The 22,720-nt window shown below is 37.3% G+C and overlaps 1 protein-coding gene across 2 annotated transcripts in view; it reads right to left on the bottom strand.

The window, feature by feature from the left end:
- Window positions 1–22,720, bottom strand: part of ARFGEF1 (ADP ribosylation factor guanine nucleotide exchange factor 1) — a 149,238-nt gene that overhangs the window by 6,637 nt on the left and 119,881 nt on the right. The window contains exons 24-35 of one of the 2 annotated variants that reach the window (XM_023648500.2): window positions 19,330–19,370; window positions 19,066–19,235; window positions 18,550–18,701; window positions 18,239–18,411; window positions 17,169–17,329; window positions 16,107–16,237; window positions 14,149–14,278; window positions 13,070–13,205; window positions 12,849–12,987; window positions 11,086–11,158; window positions 4,825–4,957; window positions 493–632 (exon numbers count right to left, since the gene is read on the bottom strand). In XM_023648500.2, coding sequence (XP_023504268.2) covers window positions 493–632; window positions 4,825–4,957; window positions 11,086–11,158; window positions 12,849–12,987; window positions 13,070–13,205; window positions 14,149–14,278; window positions 16,107–16,237; window positions 17,169–17,329; window positions 18,239–18,411; window positions 18,550–18,701; window positions 19,066–19,235; window positions 19,330–19,370 — 1,579 coding nt within the window. Of the gene's footprint in view, window positions 1–492; window positions 633–4,824; window positions 4,958–5,848; window positions 8,579–8,852; window positions 11,159–12,848; window positions 12,988–13,069; window positions 13,206–14,148; window positions 14,279–16,106; window positions 16,238–17,168; window positions 17,330–18,238; window positions 18,412–18,549; window positions 18,702–19,065; window positions 19,236–19,329; window positions 19,371–22,720 lie in introns of those variants that run through there. The other variant, XR_011421556.1, reaches the window with a different exon arrangement.

Below are 22,720 nucleotides of genomic sequence, written 5' to 3'. Positions count from 1 at the left end.
TTAAGTTCATGCGCTCCACTTCAGCGGCCCAGGGTTTGGATCCTGGGCACGGACATGGCACCGCTCATTAGGCCATGTTGCGGCGGCATCCCACATGCCACAACTAGCAGGACCCACAACTAAAATATATACAACTATGTACTGGGGGGATTTGGGGAGAAAAAAAAGAGCAGGAAAAAAACCAAAACAAAACATTTTCTTCTTTTTCCTTCCAGAACAACACTGTCTCTTGGTCTCCTCTTGCCTCACTAGTTCTTGTTCTCAGACTCTACCAGCTGCCTCATCACCAAGAGCTTGGTTTCTGACATTCCTCTCAGCTCTGACCACACTCACAACCTTGGTGAGATCGTCCAGTCCTATGGTTTAAAATGACATCTATGTGATGAAGACCCCCCCAAATTAAATCTCTAGTTTGACGTCTGCTTGGAAGCACAGACCATGATAGCTAACTTCCTACTCAACAGAAGAGCAGCCGCCCTCACGCCTCCTCACCTGTGCCGCAGCTAAGTTTTCCGCGTCCTCCTTCTTACTTGTGGCGGGGAAGAACACGATGTTGTCGATAGTCTGGATGAGTTCCAGCTGCACAACACATTTAATCAACAGGGCAGCAAACAATTTTTGTTCTGGAAATTCTGTGAGGAAACCCACCCCAATGCACATGCAAACAAAAATTATTTTGAATCCTTTATAATTTCTATGACATTACAATGCTAAGGAAACATTAATATGTATGAAGATAAGTTACACATATCACACTGAGGAGGACATACCGCTTTTACACATAAGCTTTACTCAGTAAAAGTTTAATCAATACTTAGAAAATAAACTTTTTATACAAACAAAAATATTCGAAATGACTTACAATAGTGAATATGTTCAAAAAAGTTCCACTACATATTTTAAAATACGATTTAGGTTATTAATAATATGTAACAAATGGATTAAAAGCTGAAACTTTAATAGTATTTACTGTAAAGCCAAGTTTGACTTTTGAAATTAGGTAATATAAAAACCTATACCAAAAGAAAACAACAGGAACTGGATCTGTGAGACAGGAAGTGAGGGACAGCCAAGCCAAGAACTCTGATGATTGAGGCAATGCTGTGGGTTAATCACAGCACATGTTTTCTTTGGATCCCGGTTAGTAGTTGTAGCTAAAATGACCTCATTTTCAAATGGATCCATAAACAAAGAAGTCTATAACAAGTTATGCTAAGTGCATTACTACAAAAGTAACCAAACTGCAACGTCACAACAGTGCACTACACATTGCCTTGTAGCTGTAACACAGCTGCCTCCCTCAGGCCTCAACAAATGTGCTCACCAGGGTGCTTCTGAGAAGCCACCAGCCTGCAAGGACCTGTTTGTGGAAGAGTTTTCCATATCACTGATTACCCCAGGAAAGCAAACGAAGATGTGCAATGCTGGGAAAGCACCTCAACTCCCGAGATGCGGGAGTGCTGGGCAGCGCTGACACACGGCTGCACGGGCAGCCCCCCCCAAGGCCACACCTTGATCCTGGGTTCTCAGGGGAAGCTTTTCCAGGGAACTTTTTAGGAGGCAGACGATCGCTAAGGGGTGCTGTCTGTTCCCCAGCCTCAGGGCAATAGCCCCAGCACTGGGTGACTTACGATCCTTCCACTTCATGCTACTTTTGCTTTTACTACAAATTCCTTTATCTGCTACCATTTGTGGAAGTTAAATTCATGTTTTGCGGATTTTGGGGGGTTGCAAAATAACTTGTTTAGTTAAATTTATTTCTATTTAGGTCATTAATAAAGGTGGCTTTCCAGATAGTTTTCAGAAATTTAACACTTCTTAGTACTAGATCTTAGGTCAAAGAAAAAAAGAAAACAAAGAAACCCACAAGTCCCAAGCTTGTCTCTTTCTCTTAAGCATCTTCTTCCTAGTCCTTTACCACAGTCATAGGCAACTAGGACCAGTCATCCATTCACCTCCCTAACTCAAGTCATAAAAGCGCACTCAGTCCCTGGAGCAGGTGAGTCCCGGCAGCAACCCAGGACTCCGAGGGGACTGGGGGCAGGCTGAGGTCTCAGGAGACGCACTTTCAGCAGCTCCACGGTGTGAAGAGCTTTCGGCAAAGCAAACTCGGTTTGGCCAACGAGGCTCCACTCTGACTGAACTGGGGAAGCTGGGTCTCCCCACACTTTCTGATGTGCTTTCAGAACTGAGAGATGAGGGTCCTAACTTCAGTCTCACTAGCAAGGACCAGCAGCACATTTGCAGATAACACCTATTTGAACAAAATTTATTCATGAAAGGGTTGACAGTGAGAGGGTTCTATCAGGCGACCACTCCACTGGGTCACCAAAGGATAGGAAGCAAAGCTCAGCAAAGATTAACTATGTGGGCAGGAGGTATGGCGTCAAGACTAGATGGAGCAGTGGTGTTTCCTGAGAGTGTGTACAAGAATGAGAAGGCTGTCCTGTGGACAGGGCAAAGGACGCAGGTCTGTGCTGGGATTCTCTTCAAACCGAGGAACCACACCTGTCCACCTAGTGAAAGGGCACATGGGGACCATTTGTCCTTCCTCCAGCTCCACCTATGCTGAGTCAACAATTCCACGGTGAAACTTTTCCTCGAAAGCTCTGCGGAGACTGAGAGAGGATGTCTGGTAGAAGGAAAGAAGACCAAGCCCTTAGCTCAAGGTGGCAGGGAACACACGCTTCGTTCCAGTTAAAGGAATAGTCCCAGATCAGCCAAGTGAAAAACTTTCTGATGTGTGATGACCAAGTCCTTCCTTTACAAAGCTAAGCATATTTAAGTTCAGCCTTGGAGCTGAGAGAGAGAAAAGCCACCCACTCTTCTTCCCTCATGGCATCTTCCAGTACAGACTGACACTGTACGGATTCCCGCGTGAGCCATGCTGTTCTCCAGAGCAAGAGGAATGAAAAATGAAAATGGGCCACTCATCACCACCTACCTCCCTTTTAAGAAGTTAGCAAGACACAGTGACTAAAGGTAGAAGCTCCTTTCAAGTAGGATACCAAATCTGTCTTCTTTCAAGAACTAATATAAGCACACAGGATTAGTAAAAAATTCCCTGAAAAAATTACCTCAAAAAGGATCAATGACCTAAATATAAGAGCTGAATGTACAAAACTCTTAGCAGAAAACATTGGGGAAAATCTCCATAACCTTAGATCTGGCAAAGGATTCTCAGCTATGACACCAAAAGCATGAGTGACAAAAGAAAAAATAGATAAATTGGACTTGATCAAAAGTAAAAGCTTTTGTGCATCAGAGAACATTATCAAAGAATAAAAAGATAACCTACAATGGGAGAAAATAAATATGTGCAAATCATACATCTGATACAGGTGTAGTACCCAGAGTATGTAACAAACTCTTAAAATTCAACAACAAAAAGACAATCCAATTAAAAATGAGCAAAAGACTGAATAGATATTTCTCCAAAGATATACAAATGGCCAATAAGCACATGAAAAGATGCTCAACATCACTAATCATTAAGGAGCTACAAATCAAATCCACAATGAGGTACCACTTCACACTTACTAGGATGGCTATCATTTAAAAAAAAAGAAAAGAAGTGTTGGTGAGGATGCAGAAAAATTGGAATTGCTGGTAGAATGTAAAATGGTGCAGCCACTGTGGAACGCATTTTAGTGGTTCCTCAAAAAGTTAACATAGAATTATCATATGACCCAACAACTCCACTCCTAGGTATATACCCAAAAGAATTAAAAACAGGTACTCAAACAAAAATCGTACATGAACATTCACAGCAGCATTACTTATGATAACCTAAAGGTGGAACAAACCCAAATGTCCATCAACAGATGAATGGAGAAACAAAATGTGCTATATCCATACAAATGACAATCAGTCCTGAAAAGGAATGAATTACTGATCCATTTTACAATGTGGATGGACCTTGAAAACTTTATGTTAAATAAAAGCCATACACAAAAGATTCCATATTGTATGATTCCATTTACATGAAACGTGCAGAACAGCAAATTCATAGACACAGAAAGCAGACTGATGTTTGCTAGGGGCTAGGGTAGGGGGATAGGGAGGAACAGCACGATGGTGATGGAGTTCCTTGGGGGGTGATAAAAAGATTTTGAAACTAGGTAGAGGTGATGATTGCAGGGCACTGTGAATGTACAAAATGTCACTGAATTGTTCACTTTAAAATGGTTACTTTTGTTATGTGAATTTCACCTCAATTTAAAAAAGCAATTAAAGCTGTCCGGTTTTCCTCTAGGGAAAAAGTAGTCTTTCCTTGGTGTTACAATTTTCCTTCAGTAAACAAAATTGAACCAATTTAGTAAAAAACAGAAGGGGCTCCCCTTCTTTGTGGAAAGAACTAAGAAGGTGAGGGGAGGAGCAGAGGAGACAGGGGCCTGGGGCAGCAGAGTAGGAAGAAGGCTTGCTCCTCAGAGAGCTGGGAGCTCCCGCTTAGAAAGCACTGGCGCCTCCACCTCCCCTCACGGAGGGGCAGAGGAAGGCCCATCGGCCCCACTTTTGCAGACAGAATACGGGGCTGACACGCAGAAGGGGATGGAGAGGGAAGACTCATGTGCTTGACACAAACATTAGCCGACAGCACTGTGGAAAAAGCTGGGACCGCAGGTGTTAGCAGAGTTCCTGACCATCCGCAAGAGAGCATCTATCTCTCAGGGGAGGTCCAAGGTGGAGCAAAGACAGAAACCAAGTGATCACACGATCAATTACATGTATGTTTGTGGATAATAAAAGCAAAAGCAAAACTTTCATCCCTTTCCTACATAAAATAAAATACACAATTTATTTTCATTAAGAGAAATAACTCACTTGCTGTAGGTTTAATTTTGCTGACTTCTTCATTCACAGTAGAGACAGAAGCCAATGGTGCCTGCTGTCTATTATCTGCAGATCTTGGTTGCATAGAATCATGGATATCTACAGATTTCTGTGATATCGTATCCTAATAAGATAAGAAATTCATTGTAAGTACAGTGAAGAAAGCTTAAAGCTGTAAATATTTCCTAATATGCCGTTTTAAAAAAAATTGTATTGTGTCCCTATGAAAATGACATCCTACACATTGCAATGATAGACACAATGAGAAAATTATTTCAAATTCCCTATACATGGATAAGAGCTGAGAGTCTAAGAGAAAAGCTTCCTTTCTGACCCTCATTGGGCTCAGGCCTGATACCACTCAAGAGCAATGGATAAAAATGCTAAGCTTCATTGTGTGGAAAAACTAGCCTGCAACATCCAGGAAGTGTCATGAAATCCAAACAGAACACACACGTGGCAGAGATGGGAGATTTCTGCAAGCTTCGCAGGGGCAAGTTGAGGGAAAGACCTTCTGTCACCCAAGGAATCTGGGACCAGAAAGGTCAGTGAGAAGTTGACCAACTAGGAGTGTGGTGTCATGAAGGGAAGTCAAACATCCGAGTCCAGCAGAGCTACAGCAGAATTCAGCTCCAGTATTATTAAGTATAACCTTGAAAAAGCAATGAATCTTCCTGAGCTGAGGTTTTCTGATCTGAAAATGGAGACGACACCTTTCTTGCAGGTTGTTAAAGATTAGACAATACATGCAAAGCACCAGCACGGTGTCAGATAATATATGGTAGCTGACATTACTACTATCCTAGCTTTATGTTCTTATAGCAGTACAGCACACTCAGAGAAGACAGAACTTGGTTTCAAGAGGAACTGAGAATTCCCACATAACAGTCCTAGGCCGGAAGCAACTTCACCTGGGTTTCTGAAAGGAAGACAGGGCCTATGTTCCTAAGAAACAGTGCTGATCAAAATAACATTTTAACTTGGGCTTAAAATGTCATAGTTTATTGATCTTTCATTTTGTGTTTTGTATAAAATGGGGATAACATGTATCAAACCTGGTTCAAAAAAACTGTTGGAAGAATCAAATGTGAAAATATTTTTTAAACAATGAAGCACTACACAAATCTAAAGCCATATTATTGTTAAGATTATTCTTATTCGTCTTTGTATTTTTCAGTGTTTAACATTTAAGAGGCTTTTTAATAACTATATGAACACAATAGAGTATTTAGGTAATTAATTTGACCATGATGGACTAAAATACATTTGAAAATAAAAACTTAAATGTGAGAATGCATGTAGCAACACTTGTAAATTTATAAATCCTTTAAGGGAATGTTTATTGTAAAAATTAACTATAAAATACAATGTGTCTTTTTAACTCGCACATTTTAATAAAGTACACATTTTAATAAGTATATTTTAAGGGAGAAATTAATCAGTTGATAGAATTAGAAATGTATTGCCTTACTGAAGATAAATGAAAACATTAGTTTTTTAACTTTTTTGGTCATTAGGTCTTTTGAATATTCTGACGATTTCTAAGAAGCTTCTCCCCAGAAAATGAAACATGCTTGGGGGTTTGAAAATTCTCCTCTGTATTACAGAAATTTTTCATGTTTGGTATATTGATTCCTCAATTTTTCTGATTAATGTAAATGAGAATGATTTTTTGGTAATTTCTGCATTTTTTACAACAGCTCTTCACTAGAACTAGCATGCCCAATCCGTCCCCTTAAAAAAGATTCTTTAGTGGAAAAGGAGGAATTCCTACGAAAGAAATCTCTACATACTGATGTGCAGACATCTCTTAGATATTCCAAATACAAAAAGTTAGTTTCCAAATAAGATTTCATTTGTTAAAAAACTACATATAATTAATATTAATGACATATGTAAATACATAGAAAACAGCTGAAAGGATATACACTATAGTAGTAAATATTGCAGTTAGGATTGTAGGGGGTCGTATAAAAAGCGACTTGCATTTTTTACCCTATATTCATCTGTACTGCTCAAAAATGTTTTACAGTGATTGGGCATTTTTCTCTTTCTAATTTTTCAAAAGTAGTCCTTGAGTGCACAGCAAGAAATGATTTAGCTGAGCATGGCAATGAGGAAAATACCACAGTTCATTGGCAAAATATAAATAGTACACAGAAGAAGAGAAAGAAAAAGAAAGCAGGGTGAAAGAAGAAATGACAGATATCAGGAGCGGCAGCAGCAACAACGGGCAGATATTAAGAAACTAGAAGCAGAACCAGGGCAGCTGCAGTTCTCAGAAGGAGCCAAGGAAGAGACTGGGCGCCAGCCCTGAGCGGCACCACCTGGCTCACCCCACCAAACCCAGCAGCAGGCACACGCTGTTCTAACGACTTTACATGCATTACTTGATCTAATTACTCATCACCAGACTCACCTTAACATGAGGTTAAGTGACTTGCTGAGGCCACAGAGCTTAATCAGTGCAAAGCAAGGATCTGATTTTGGGTCTAGCATCAAAGCCTACAGTGCAAACTACTACACTACACAGCAAGCTAGCAAAAACAAAAGCCCACGAGGCAAGGCAGGGAGTGGGCGCAATTTAAGAAAAACAAAAATGACAGCAAGTTCATCCTGGGCTCATAAGTGGTGGAGTCTGTGATGAATGGACAAATCCTGCAGATCAGGGTCATGGAGCTATGTGGGCCCAATATGCCAGATGTCACATTCCCTCAAGAGAAATTCATAGTACTTTTCTGTGAAATCTAAGTTTTAGCCATTGACAACTAGTTAAGAAATTAAAAGTTGGGGGGTACAAATCAGATCACTGGGCACTAATTTGCTACCTCTGGCCTCCTGGGTTTAGAATTCAAGGATATTAGTGGGAGAACAGTAGAAATTTGAGTAAGGCCAGATTAGATAATAGTATTGTTTCAATGGTAATTTCCTGATTTTGTCAATTGCAGTGTGATTATGTAAGACATCTCTTTTTTTAAAGGGAAAAACATACTAAAAATTTAGGAATAAAAGGGCATCTTATTTTCAAATTAGTTTCAAAGCATTCAGAAAGATGTGTGAAGGTGAGGGAGTGAGAGAAAAAGAGAGAAGAAGGAAGTAATAAAGCAAACGTAGCAAAATGATAACATTTGGGGAAACTTGGTGTGATGGTTTTATGTATCAACTAGCCTAGACTCTAGTATCCAGTTACTCAATTAAACACTAATCCAAATGTTGCTGTGAAGGTATTTTGTAGATGTAGTGAACATTACAGTCAGTCGACTTTAAGTAAAGGAGATTATCCTCGATAACACGGGCAGAGCCTCATCCGACCAGCTGAAAGGCCTTAAGAGCAAAAGCGAAGTTTCCCTGAAGAAGGAGTTCTACCTGTGGACTGCAGCTGTGGCTCCAGCCCAAGAGATTCCAGCCTGCCCACCTGCACTACAGGTTTCAAACTTGCCAGCCCCCACTATTGCATAAGCCAATTCCTCGAAATTCAAAATAAATCAAGAAAGATACATATATATATATATACATATAATACGCACGCACACACATACCCATATATATGTATAAGCAGATACAGATATAACTATAGATTATCTCCTACTGGTTCCATTTCTCTGGTAGAACACTGACTGATACAGATCTCTGTACCATGAAATGGGGTGCTGCTATAGAACAAATACCTAAAAATGTCAAAGTGGCTTTGGAACTGGGTAATAGTAGAGGCTAGTGGAGTTTTGAGGCATATGATAGAAAAAGCCTAGACCGGGGGCTGGCCCCGTGGCCGAGTGGTTAAGTTCGCGCGCTCCGCTGTAGGCGGCCCAGTGTTTCGTTGGTTCGAATCCTGGGCGCGGACATGGCACTGCTCATCAGACCACGCTGAGGCAGCGTCCCACATGCCACAACTAGAAGGACCCACAACAAAGAATATACAACTATGTACCGGGGGGCTTTGGGGAGAAAAAGGGATAAAATAAAATCTTTAAAAAAAAAAAAAAAAAAAAAAAAAAAAAAAAAAAAAAAAAAGAAAAAGCCTAGACCGCCTTGAAGAGATGGTTGGTAGAAACATAGACGCTAAACACAATTCTGGTGAAGATTCAGAAGGAAGTGAAATGCATGGTAGAGAAAGCTTTTATAATCCTAAAGAATATATACAAGGTCATGAATAGAATGCTGATAGAAATGTGAACATCAAAGGTGCTTCTGGAGAGATCGCAGAAGGACATCAGGAACATATTATTGGATACTAGAAGAAAGGTGATCCTTGTGATAAAGTAGCAAAAAACTTGGCTGAACTGTGTTGTACTATGGGTGGAAGGCAAACTTGTAAGTGATGAACTTAAACATTTAGCTGAGAAGATTTCCAAGCAGTGTTGAAGGTGCGGCCTGATGTTCTCCTTGGTGCTTATAGAAAAATGTGAGAATAAAGAGGTGCGTTGAGGAAAGGACTGTTAAGCAGAAAGGAACTTGCACTTGATTTGGGAGGCTCTTGGCCTATTCAGCTTGCAAAAGATGCTAAAATTGGGAAATTGATTGTTATGAAAGCATGCTTTGGATGGCTGAATGCTGAAGAGATTAGATGTGCGACTAATGGATCCAGGCAAATTATCTCAGCAGAAGCTAGTAATAGAGATGGAGTTATCCAGGATGGATCTGTTGATTACCCTCTTATTTAATGGTATGAATTCTCCTGACATACACAAGAGAACCACAAGGATTTTGAGAATGATAGACCAGTAGACACACAGCCAACCTGGAATGAACGGGACATAAATGGGATAAAATGAAGGAAGGCTGTCAGACTTCTGGGATTCTACAGGCAGGAAATGGGCTGACAGTGGTACCTGGCTGCAAAAATGTACTAACCTTTATTCAGAAGGCAGAGCTGCAGGCCCAGAGGGAGGAGCCATTGGCCTAGAGGGCAGGGCATCAAGCCACAGAAAATTATACTTAGGCTTGAAATTTAATGGGATTTGACCTGCTGGGTTTCAAACTTGCTTAGGATCAGTGACTCTTTTATTCTTTCCAATTTCTCCATTTTGGAATGAGAATGTCTATCCTATGCTTGTCCCACCATTGTATTTTGCAAGCAGGTAATTTGTTTTCTAGGTTCATACGTCCACAGATGGAGAGGAATTTTGCCCCAGAATAGACCACATAATAAATGACTAAGATGATACTAAATGATACAGAATAGACACATACTAAATGATCTAAATGACTTGATGAAATTTGGGACGTCTGATATGATATTTAGATGACATTTTTAGACTTAGTGCTGATGCTGCAATGCATTGAGACTTTTGGGGATGATAGGATGGGGTGAATATCTCTTGCCTGAAAGATGAACGTGAATTTTTGGGTACCAGAAGGTAAACTGTAGTGGGTTGAAAAGTGGCCTCAAAAAGGTATGTCCAGATCTTAACTTCTGGTCTTGTGAAGGTTACTTGGAAATAGGGTCTTTAAAGATGTAATTAAGGATCTTGAGACGAGATCATTCTGGATTTAGAGTAGACTCTGAATCCAATGACTAGTACCCTTCTAAGAGAAAGGAGAGGCAGATTTGACACACACAATATTTGACTTTACACAGCCATGTAAAGATGGAGGCAGAGACGGGAGTGATGTGTGTACAAGCCAAGGAATGCCAAAGGCTGCCAGCAGCCACGAGAAGCTGGACAAGGCAAAGAAGGATTCTCCTTTAAAGCCTTTGGAGGGAATGTGGCCCTGCAGATGCCTTGATTTTGGACCTTTCACCTCCAGAAGTGTGAGAGAATACATTTCTGTTGTTTTAAACCACTAAGCTGGTGGTAATTTGTTATGGCAGTCCCAGGAAACAAATATAATGGGTAGAAGGTATATTAGAATTCTTTATACTGTTTTTCTAACTTTTCTCTAAGGTCAAATTATATCAATATGAAAAGTTTGGATAAAATAAAATAACATCCAATAATATCTTCAGCTTGCCATGGAAATCCTTACATAATCTGGTACCTGTCTCTTACAACTTTTGAAATCATTTTACTCTATGTCTCAGACCATCTATAGTATAAAATAATTTAAAATATCTCCTTCATGGCACTTACAGAGACAAATTTTGGGCACCTGGGAAATTTGCCATCATGAAATTTAACCTCAGAATTCTGGATAATACATTCATGCCATCTTTTTAAAAGAGCTGGGCTCATATAAAAGAATTTGGCCAATGGTAAAATTACTTATAAATAATTAATTAATTTAAAATATGCTTGCTTTATTAAAACTTACCAACTGTTTTTCACTCACGGGAGATGGAGGTGGGGGAGCAGTTTCTCCAGAAGTGGGACGCCAGGTCAAGAGCCTTTAAGACATCAAAATCACATCAATCACTGAAGTGTGAAACATGCCACATCCAACATGCATTGAAACAGGCACCAAAAGTCATAATATACCAAAAACAACACATTCCTTCTTTACCCACTGCTAAGAGCAATCTACTGGAAAAAATATAGTAAAAAGTGTAAAATATGTACTTCCAGAAAACAATTAACTAGCATTTAATATAATTAAAAGGGTACTCTGGTCATTAATTTTATGGTAAAAAAAACCACTTCTGGAAAGCTCAAAAACTTTAAACTCATCTTTTCAAAGTATTAATGTTATTAAATATTTTCCAAAGTGAGATTGAAAAAAGTTTGAGACTTTTCAAAAAATTCTTAGAACTCTTTAGATTCTATTTTTCAAAAAAATGTATAAAAATAAATGAGATAAAATTTGGCCCAAAAAAAAAAAAATTTGGCCCAAAAGCAGCAGCTAACTTGCCACCCCTGGCGTAGGTGCTTGGGACAGAAAGACGATTAAGGCCCAAGTTCTTGCTTCTGAGAAGTAGGAACTCCTGGGGAACAGGGCAGACAAAGGGTAAATACGTCCTTTCAGTTCAATATGGAAAGAACTCTGGTACAGATATTTTCTATTAAGAGATACTTATTAGATGATCTTTAAGATCATATATATTATCTGAGTATGTAATTCAATAAATTAAAACAGAAGCAGTTCTTAAGAAAAAAGAATGTTCAGCTAGACTGGTTTTTGTAAAGACTTTATAGGGACAGCAGCTGGGCAAGCATTCATATTATCTTGGACATGAAGCAACAGATAAACTGACAAAAAGGAATCACTTGTCAGTTACATTGTTCCAACAAAATGTGCACCAAAAAATAAGAAAAATTGTCCAATTATTGTAAATAGGCCAAAGGGATGACTGTGTGTCCTTTTAGTGTAGTTCTACTTAGAGACTGCTTTCCTAGGGGTGTGTTTCTTCTGTTTGAATTCCTATTTCCTACTGATTAAGACATTTACAAAGGGATCATATGGGGGCAAACATATTTAACTCATGTTAAGAAAAAGTTTGATGCTTAAAAATCTGGAATAACTCTTAATTTTCATATAAAGTTTTATGCCAGTGCATACACATATGTTTATGTAAGATTTAAAACATCTTATTACCGAGATTTAAAAATCACAGCTCTAAGGTAAAACTTTGTGCAGGTCAGAGAGGCCCCAAGGTTGAGCTGGGAAGTAATAATCCAGGTGCTACCAAGCATCGTTTAGTGAGACTGTCTTACTTTCCCCAACGTTAAAAACTCCCCTACAATTCAACTCTAAACTTATTCCTTTTAAAAGATGACAACTGTAAAATATACTATCTGTAAATAAATTTTCCTTAGATTACTAAATCTACAGTAACTGAAATATATGTTGACATTTTTTTTTCAATTCAAAACCGCTGCTTAGTTGAATCTGGATAAATAAAACCTTATAAAATTGTTTCATTATAGTCCAAATTTTGGATCAGACTAAAGGTTTGGTTTATAAGGAATTTAATTCATGTATTTGTTATGGCTTATAGTTTGATTTGTAATAAATATGAATTCATGGAACACTAAGATATTTTTAAAAGGATTTCCACTAGGAGAAATCACTAGTTACTATCAAATCTTTTATGTCCATCATTCACTATATAAATATAAAGTTGTACAAAATCTTCTTACGCATGTGGGATTGTGGTTTTGAAGATATCCAGTGTGCAGTTACAAGTTTTATCCCAGATTTCTAGGGTAAACTTTTCACCATTCAGAATGACAACATTCTCCAAGCAGTTTGTACCAGATCGTGCTAACTGCTCATTGTCTAGAAAAGAAAAGAATAATTCATTTAGATATTACCAGGGCCATATTTAGCACTTTGTGTCACTTACCCAGTACAGACTTACCTTGCTGCACACACCAGTATAGCTGGGCAAAAATATCATCCAAAAGTACATCACTGAGTACTTCTAAATACTGGGTGAACACATCACAGATTGCATAAAGTGCATGATTACAAGTTGTTGTCATCCATTCAGCTTTCTAGGGTAAAAGAAAGTCATTAAATGAAGGTCAGACCATTTATCAGCTACTAGAATTAAAAAAGAAATATATTTTCATATTTAAAATGTAAGCCTATCCATGTTCCTTTCAGACCACTAATTCCCTCGAGAATATTACATTCACCTCAACTTAATATCTGATATCTATTTCTCATCATTATCTCATAACCATCTATTACAAAATAATTTAACTACTTTCTGCATTATTTGTTTTGATTATAAAAACCTATCACTGCATTGTCCTGCTATTAATATTATGACTTTTGAAACAATATGCATGAAGACCAACAGCTGGACTTGCTCCAGAATATCTAAGAACATGAAAGAGAAATAAAGAAGAATGAAATGAGAAGAATTTATCCAAGTGGGGTTAGCATAGGTTTAAAAATAAAACTGACTTATATCAAGGTAGGATTACCTGAACACACCATAAAAGGCAAAAAGAGCCATATAAAATAAGTGTAAGTAATTTCTTTATTTTTCTCAAATCCATAAAGGACTAATCTGGACTGAGAGTATTCCTCTGGAGCTTGGTGCTAGTGCATACACGTATGTCTACTTAAGATGATGTTTTAAGTAAGAGTCTACTTATAGATTTAAAAACTGCAGATCTAAAGTAAAACTTCAGGCAGGTAAGAGAGCCCCCAAAGTTTGCATTTAATACATCTATATGGGATAAAACAAAAAAACCTGAAGTTCTCTCCATACACTTACTGAAATGTATCCTATAACTCATTTGTAGTAAAAGACATTGAAATAAATAAATAAAATTTTACTATGTATTCTTTATTCAATTCAGAATTAAGAATTCACATATGAATACTAAATAAAATGTATTAGGGAAAACGTTAATATTTATATTACTATTAAAATATTAACCTTTTAACTTGACTATCTTAAATGAAAATTTTATGTTCTCTTACCTCTGTCTGCTGTTCTGGCAATTTCATGTTGTCAAAGATTCTGAAAACAATTCTAAATAAATCCTGCCACCAGTGTTTTTCATAGGTGTGGCCATAAGTTTTCATTATTTCAAACATCACTGTTAAACCTCTAAAATGATAAAACATAATTAGGAAAGCTATAATACAAAAAAAATCCTGCCACGTCAGAATCCCCCTCCTAAAATAATTTTCATAGTTCACAAAGCTACTGAAAACAAAGTTTAAAACTGGTTTTAAATTAACACATGATACAGTTAGAAGAAATTTAAGTTGCAAAACAGGTTTCTTTAGCATGCATCATTTAGGAAAAACACTCTCAAGACCTTGACCTTAAAATTTCTTCTTTATTTTACTTCTCCTCCACTCTCACCCCATCATTTCAACATTTTGAATTTGCAAATGGAATTAGAGATTGAGAAAGATCATAATTTGGGTGATTATTAACTTTGTGGCACTGTGTCCAAGGAAGAAAGCATATCGATAGCAGTCTAAGAACAAATAAAAATTATATTTTGGAAAATCTTTTTCAAAGAGCTATAGGGATTTTTGGCTAACACTATAATTGTTCATATAATATCCTCAAACAAAAAGACTTATAAAACTAATCCACTAAAACATTCATGTGGGCAGGGGTCTGTGTCTGTCTGTTTCCTGCTGTATCTCAGAGAGCAGCACTTGCCACTTGGGAGGCACACAGTAAGTACTTGTTTAACGAATAAACTGTTTAGTATCACATTGACTATCTTTTGAATAAGTAGTAAAGCTAAAACTCAAAATTGCCTTCTTGATTTCTTATCTTTCTTGAAATAATAATACCTTCATGTAACCAATAAAAAGCTGAATCTTTTCTCTACATGTTACTTTCTTCTAGCAAAATATAGGTGTCCTTCAATTCAGAAAAAGTTTTTATTTCCAAAAGTCTGACGGTAAGCCAGAATAAAATTTTCTTTGAAAGGCTCCACAGGGACTGGTACACAGTCTAGCTCATCTGCTGCTAGTACACTGCAGGCCTCGTGCAGGCCTGGTACACAGTAGGTTTGAAACAAATATTTGTTAAATGAATGTGCAAAATAACATTACAGTAGTTCAATAGACAAAGTTCACTCATTTTTCCCTCTCCTCTACTAACTAGAACATGTATTTTCTCTTCTCTTTAACAAGTAGAACTCATTCATAACGTGAACATGGGATACGGTAAGAAGCAAGGTAGCATCGTCCCAGACAAGGATAGCCTAAGTAAGAGGCTAGGAAAGCAGATAGGTCCTTTGTCAAATAGATTTCTACAAATAAATAAGAGCAGGGAGGGAGTGCTGAGTTTACATGACTTGTCGGTCATGACATGTCACCTGCTCCACTGAGGTTGCTGGACATGTGAAAGTTGTACATCTAAATAATATAGATTTACATGAATTGGGGGCTATTTTGAATTTTATCAAGTTCCTAACACATCCACTGAAAAAAAAGATCCTCAATGCCTAAATGCAAAATAAAATGTATATAATGTTCTCGTAATTACTAAATTCTACGACAAATTCCCAAGGTTTGAGTCCTATTTTGTATTATTTATCTATTTCACAAAAATTTCTGTTATAACAAATAACACAATAAAAATGAAAAGTTTCTGAAGACATAAATCAAACTCAACCTTGGCTGGGGGTGGGTGAGATTCTGGCACAGGTGAGGAAGGAGAGATTATTCTTTCATTACATTTCTATCAGTTTGTTACAAATCTGTACTACTTTTTCTGATTTAAAAAAATCCAATAAAGCTAACTCTTTACAAAATTGACTATATATGTTAAAAATCTGTCTAATAATTGTTAATTTGATAAAACACGATTTATGGCCTTTATCAAACTTGTGTTCACATAAGAAAAGTTAGTTTGATTAAAGTCAAAATAAACCTTTCAAATTTTAATTCCAAATACTGATTGTTACCTGGTTCTTACATCTAATTTGCATCTATTGATGATACAGGATAACTCAAAGAGAATTGGGAACCATCCTCTCACCCACACCCTGTCTTCAGGTGCCACATTCATATCATCACTTGTGTATTCCTTGAAAGCCTTCAAGAGGAAAGGTAGGTTTATTAAATACAAAACATAGTACTTGTACATTAAGCATATTATTTCTCCAAAAATCTTTTAAATGCTTTACAAATCAAAAGTGATAAACAATTTATAAAAAAAAAAATAGAGATTATAATTGCCTATAAAGAGCACTGGACTAGAACCCAAAGTTAGTTTCAGCTTCAACTGTCACCAGCTTTCTGCATTATTAGTTAGGTTAAATCAGGTTTCCGTTTACATCATTTAAATGGTTATGACACCATGCAGCCACAGTAACCACACTGGGGAGGTGTGAAGGTCAAATGAATTGATGTATATAAAAGTACTAAGCACTCACTCCATAGGTCCATGCCAGCATGAAGTAAAAACCTTATTACCAAATCTGTGATGCATCACTTCTCCTTATGATGGTTACAAAGACAGATTCAGATACGCAAGCTAAAGTTGACAGCCAGGTTGCCAATTCAATCTTTTACTTCAGTACCTAAGCCTACACTCATCCAAAGACAGTCAGCTTCAGTGCTGCAGAGCACCACAGACAAGAAACAGTGTAGGGTAATGGCTACAAGCAAAGGCTTGTGTTCAAACCCTAGGTGTCCTTTACTAGCCTGTAACCATGGGCACATTGTTTTAACTTCTTTGTGCCTCAGATTCCTTATCTGTTTGGGGATATAAAATTTCCTATCCTATAAAGTTGGTATGAAGATTAAACAACTTAATACGTGTGAAACACTCAGAAAAATAGCCAACACTGTCAATAAATGCTAGGTATCATTACTAAGCATTTTAACTCAGAATCAAGCTCAGATAATTTTTGGGTTTACTGAAAAATAAATGCTTCATATATCCCCTCAATTCCCAAATAAACTTAGATCTCAGACTAGAAATAAATACTTAGTAAGATCTTGTTTATTAAATGATGCTATACCTGCGGTCTATCAGACACATATTTTGCACAATGGCGAATAAGTCGAATGGCTTCCATACTTGTGTCTGGGAAAGCTGCATTGCACGCAAATTCAGACAAACACTTCACTGCATCCTGGAAAGAATCAATGGTCGCTGGAAAGTGTTTTTCAAACACAAGGGCTAAAAGGGAGGAAAATATATCAAAATAATTATAATTTTTCAATTATTCTTAATTATATCAAAAATACACAACCTCTAGATGTAATGCATACTTCTTAAAGGTTAAGAGTTTTGAGGTCCAACAGACATGAGTTCTAGTCTGTCTCTACCACTTACTTGACACTTCCTGAGTAGTGGGGAGAGGGGAACAGGTCTTTGTCTTGTTTGTACTATAAACCCAGCATGAATACAGCGAACTGGTATACAGTAGGTACTGAAACAACAGTTTCTGAGTGAATATACAAAATTACATTTAATCCCCTTGTATCTCAGCATCTTAATCCATAATGGGGATAATAATACCCACAGGATTGTTAATAAGCACTAAATAAAATGTAAGGGAAGTACTTAGAAGAATATTTAATTCAAGCAAGCACTCAATAAATGATAGCTATGATGATGTCATTATTCTTGATGTTGATGATGGTCATCATCTTTAACCTTAACTTACATTTTTAGTATTCCATTTTCCCTTACAGTCAAAGGAGGCTGTGTAGTGTGGTGGTCAAAAACAAAGGGTTTGCCTCAAGACTCCCTGGCGTTTAATCTCAACTCCATCACTCACTAGTTCTGTGCCTTTAGGCAAATTAGTTAACCTCACTGAGGCTGAGTTTCCTAATCTATTTAAGAAAAAGGAATAATAAAGATACTTATCTCATAGAGTCTGTTGTGAACATTGAAGAAAACAGATACATTCCATAAATGTTAACTATAATACAATAATACCATTATTTACTCTGCTTCTGTAGGCAAAACTTGGTAAACATAAAGACAATAGGCCCATAATCTTATGCCTAAATTATCTTCTAAACACATTACAGTTTTTTTGTTTTTTGTTTTTAACACGAACATAGCTAAAAGAATACTCACTGACAATGTGCCCTGTTGTTTGAAACGCAAGTTCCACTATGCTTTCATCTTGATCAGATGCAGCTAGATGAAACACAGAGAAAATGTTCTTCCATCCAGACCGAATGTTAGCAGCTTGAGAATTAACCATCTGTGCTATACACCGTACAACCATATCTCGAATTGTTGGAGACCTAAAATATTAATATAATTGCTTAGATACCTATACAGATTAAAGTCATCAGTTTTTTTCCCTTCTTCTGTTTTTTCCCCCTGCTTTGGAAACTAATAAGGAACTTTTCTGATACTAAGCAATTCAACAAATCTAATACCTGTTTCGTTTCATTATATGTTCAAAAGGTCTTAAGAAATCCTTCTGGAATCTGAAATTAGCAAGCTCCCCTTTCTCTAAGAACTTCATTGACAGTTGCCTCAAGGAGTCTACTGCAAAAATAGCTACATCTTCATTAGGATTACAGCCAACCTGTAATGGCAACAGAAATGTAGGGCGCTTAATGTCAGCAGTAAAAATCTGTAATTCTTTATTTTCGTTTTAGGAAAAGTATATAATTAACAGCATAAATAAGTAAATCTTGATTCTCCATAAAGGCACTAGGTGTGCTAACAATATTCCTTAATAAAAAAATGTATTTTAACTAAATTCTTAAAACCTAGAGCAATCATTTCTAAAAACAAAGACAGGATTCAAAGGATTTTCTAAACTTAATTTAAAAAGTAACGAAAAATTGCTTTGAAAAGGAAAAAAGTCTCAATTAGATTATGAGAAGGAAATTTTAAACAACAAAAAGTATTACAAATGTAAGCAAATTCTAAAATTATTCAAATACCTTATTAAAATGATCTCCAATAACTTCCCAAATTCGAGACCACTGCAATCTTATTCTTCCCATGTTGTAATATGATATTTCTACTATTTTTTGTAGACTAAACATCCTTGGATGTGTAGTGGAAAGTAATTCATCCATAGACACAGCACAGAGCCAACGGACGAAATCCACTATAATATAAATAGATTTATATTTTTTAAGCTTAACTTCCAAGTCTTTTGAACAAAAAGCCAGTTTATAAGTGGAATAAATGTATATACTTACCAATAGCATTTCCATCTAGCCTTGTAGACCCTGTAAATATTCTAAAAGAAAAAGCATAATTCAAAAATTTATAAAGTCTCACTTCTGTTACATCAATTCAAAAATAAGTGGCCTAGGGTACTAGCTACCTTTATCTGTTTAAGGGAAAAAAAAGTCAGGTAGTCAAATGAATACATTTTTATCATACAGTTTAGCAACAAGTAGAGTTTGGATGTTCTCCCCTCTTCCTTTGCATTCAATAATATATTAGAGTAAGAATATATTGTTGTAATTTTATTAGTAAGTTTACAAACACCAGATACATACTTATGAAACTCTAAGAATAAGAAAAATATTATTTGTAAAACTAATAATTGGCACACTATAAAGCAGAAGATTTTTCCATTTTTCCTATCTACTAGCATTAATCATGTTCTTAAAATGAAAAATTCTGCTTTATTTTTACAATTAATGTACATTTGATTAGGAAGTTCATTTACATTAAATTACAAGTGATTAAACTGAACCTTGCAAATAATCTCCAACAGTTTAACCAAGAAGTGGCTGAACAACTTTTCTTAGGGCATTCAAGTGCTGAGAGTTAAGCCGTGCTGTCCAGCTTTGCCCGGCCTTCTTCACTGAGCTCTTTTTCAGTGTTTCAGAAGTTTCACAAAAGGTTTCAGCATAAACATATTAGTCCTCTTTTTTTTAAAGTCTGCATTTTTACCCGTGTTCTAGGTTTGTAACCAAGGGTTTGATGTGACTTCCAGGATGAATCAATATTTCTTAATTCAAAATGTACACCATAGCATTTGCATCGTAAAAAAGAAACCTTAAAGGCAGGAGCAGGTCAAAGATTAAACCTAGAAATAAAAATAATCTTACACAGAAAAATGAAATATAATGATGTCACCTGAAATTTATATGTCATAAACCAATGTTACCGGAAAACAAAAAATAAAAGTAATCATAGTAACAGTAACAGCTACCAACAATCACAGTATTCTAAGTGCTTAATATACATCTCCTCATTTAACAATCACAAATAGCCTGTGAAGTACATACAGGCACACCTCGAAGACACTGCAGGTTTGGTTCCAGACCACCAGAATAAAGTAATTATCACAATAACTTTGAGTGACATGAATTTTTTGGTTTCCCAGTGCATATTAAAGTTATGTTTACACTATACTGTAGTTTATTAAGTGTGCAATAGTATTATATCTTAAAAACACAATGTATATACCTTAATTAATAAACATTTCATTGCTAAAAATTGCTAACCATCATCTGAGCCTTCAGCAAGTTGTAGTCTTGCTGCTGGTGGAGGGCCTTGCCTTGATTTTGATGGCTGCTGACGGATTAGAGTGGTGATTGCTGTAGGCTGGGGTGGCTATGGCAATTTCTTTTTTTTTTTTTTAAATATTTTATTTTTCCTTTTTCTCTCCAAAGCCCCCTGGTACACAGTCATGTATTTTTAGTTATGGGTCCTTCTAGTTGTGGCATGCAGGACGCCACCTCAGCATGGTTTGATGAGCGGTGCCATGTCTGCGCCCAGGATTTGAACTGGCGAAACCCTGGGCCGCCAAGCAGAGCGCGTGAACTTAACCACTCAGCCATGGGGCCGGCCCCTGGCAATTTCCTAAAACAAGAAAACAATGAAGTTTGCAGCATGGATTGACTCTTCCTTTCATGAATGATTTCTTTGTAGCATGCGATGATGTTTGACAGCATTTTACCCACAGTAGAACTTCTTTCAAAATTGGAGTCAGTTCTTTCAATCTCTGCTGCTGCTTTATCAACTACATTTATGTAATATTCTAAATCCTTTTTTGTCATTTCAACAATCTTCACAGCATCTTCAGCAGGAGTAGTTTCCATCTCAAGAAACCACTTTCTTTGCTCACCCATAAGAAGCAACTCCTCATCCGTTAAAGTTTTATCATGAGTTTGTAGCAATTCAGTCACATCTTCAGGCTCCAATTCTAATTCTAGTTCTTTTGTTATTTCTAAATCTGCAGTTACTCCCCCCACTGAAGTCTTGAACGCCTCAAAGTCATCCATCAGGGTTGGAATCAACTTCTTCCAAACTCCTGTTAATGCTGGTATTTTGACTTCTTCCCATGAATCATGAATGTTCTTAATGGCATCTAGAATGGTGAATCCTTTCCAGAAAGTTTTCGATTTACTTTGCCCAGGTCCATCAGAGGAATCACTATCTATGGCAGCTATAGCCTTACAAAATGTATTTCTTAAATAATAAGACTTGAAAGTTGAAACTACTTCTTGATCCATGGGCTGCAGAATGGATGTTCTGTTAGCAGGCATGAAAACATTAATCTCGCTGTACCTCTCCATCAGAGCTCTTGGGAGAGCAGGTGTACTGTTAAAGAGTAGTAATATTTTGAAAGGAATCTTTTTCTCTGAGGAGTATGTCTCAACAGTGGGCTTAAAATGTTCAGTAGGGCCGGCCCAGTGGCACAGCAGTTAAGTGCGCACATTCCACTTCGGCGGGCCAGGGTTCGCAGGTTTGGATCCCAGGTGTAGACATGGCACCACATGGCAAGCTATGCTGTGGTAGGCGTCCCACATATAAAGGAGAGGAAGATGGGCACGGATGTTAGCTCAGGGCCAGTCTTCCTCAGAAACAAAAAAGAAAAAAGAGGAGGATTGGCAAATGTTAGCTCAGGGCTAATCTTCCTCAGGGGGAAAAAAAAATTTCAGTAAACCATGTTGTAAACAGATGTGCTGTCCCATTTATAGAGCACAGGCAGAGTAGACATTGTCATTCTTAAGGATCCTAGGATTTCTGGAACGGTAAATGAGCACTGGCTTCAACTTAAAGTCAGCAGCTGCACTGAGCCCCTAACAAGAGAGTCAGCCTGTCCTTTGAAGCATTGAAACCAGGCACTGACTTCTCCTTTCTAGCTATGAAAGTCCTAGATGGCATCTTCTTCCAATAGGAGGCTGTTTCATCTACATTGAAAATCTGTTATTTAGTGCAGCCACTTTCATCAATCATCTTAGCTAGATGTTCTAGATAACTTTCTGCAGCTTCTACACCAGCACCTACTGCTTCCGCTTGTACTTTCACATTATGGAGATGGCTGCTTTCCTTAAACCTCATGAACCAACCTCTGCTGGCTTCAGACTTTTCTTCTGCAGCTTCCTCACCTCTCTCAGCCTTCACAGAATTGAAGAGAGTTAGGGCTTTGTTCTGGATTAGGCTTTGGCTTAAGGGAACATTGTGGCTGGTTTGATCTTCTATCTAGACCACTAAAACTCTCTCCATATCAGCAATAAGGCTGTTTCGCTTTCTCATCATTCATGTGCTCACTGGAGTAGCACTTTTAATTTCCTTCAAGAACTTTTCCTTTTCATTCACAACTTGGCTAACTGGAACCAGAGGCCT

Source organism: Equus caballus, chromosome 9 (genome assembly GCF_041296265.1).
Source record: "Equus caballus isolate H_3958 breed thoroughbred chromosome 9, TB-T2T, whole genome shotgun sequence".
Lineage (NCBI taxonomy): Eukaryota > Metazoa > Chordata > Mammalia > Perissodactyla > Equidae > Equus > Equus caballus.
This window is presented reverse-complemented; position numbering and strand designations above follow the sequence as displayed.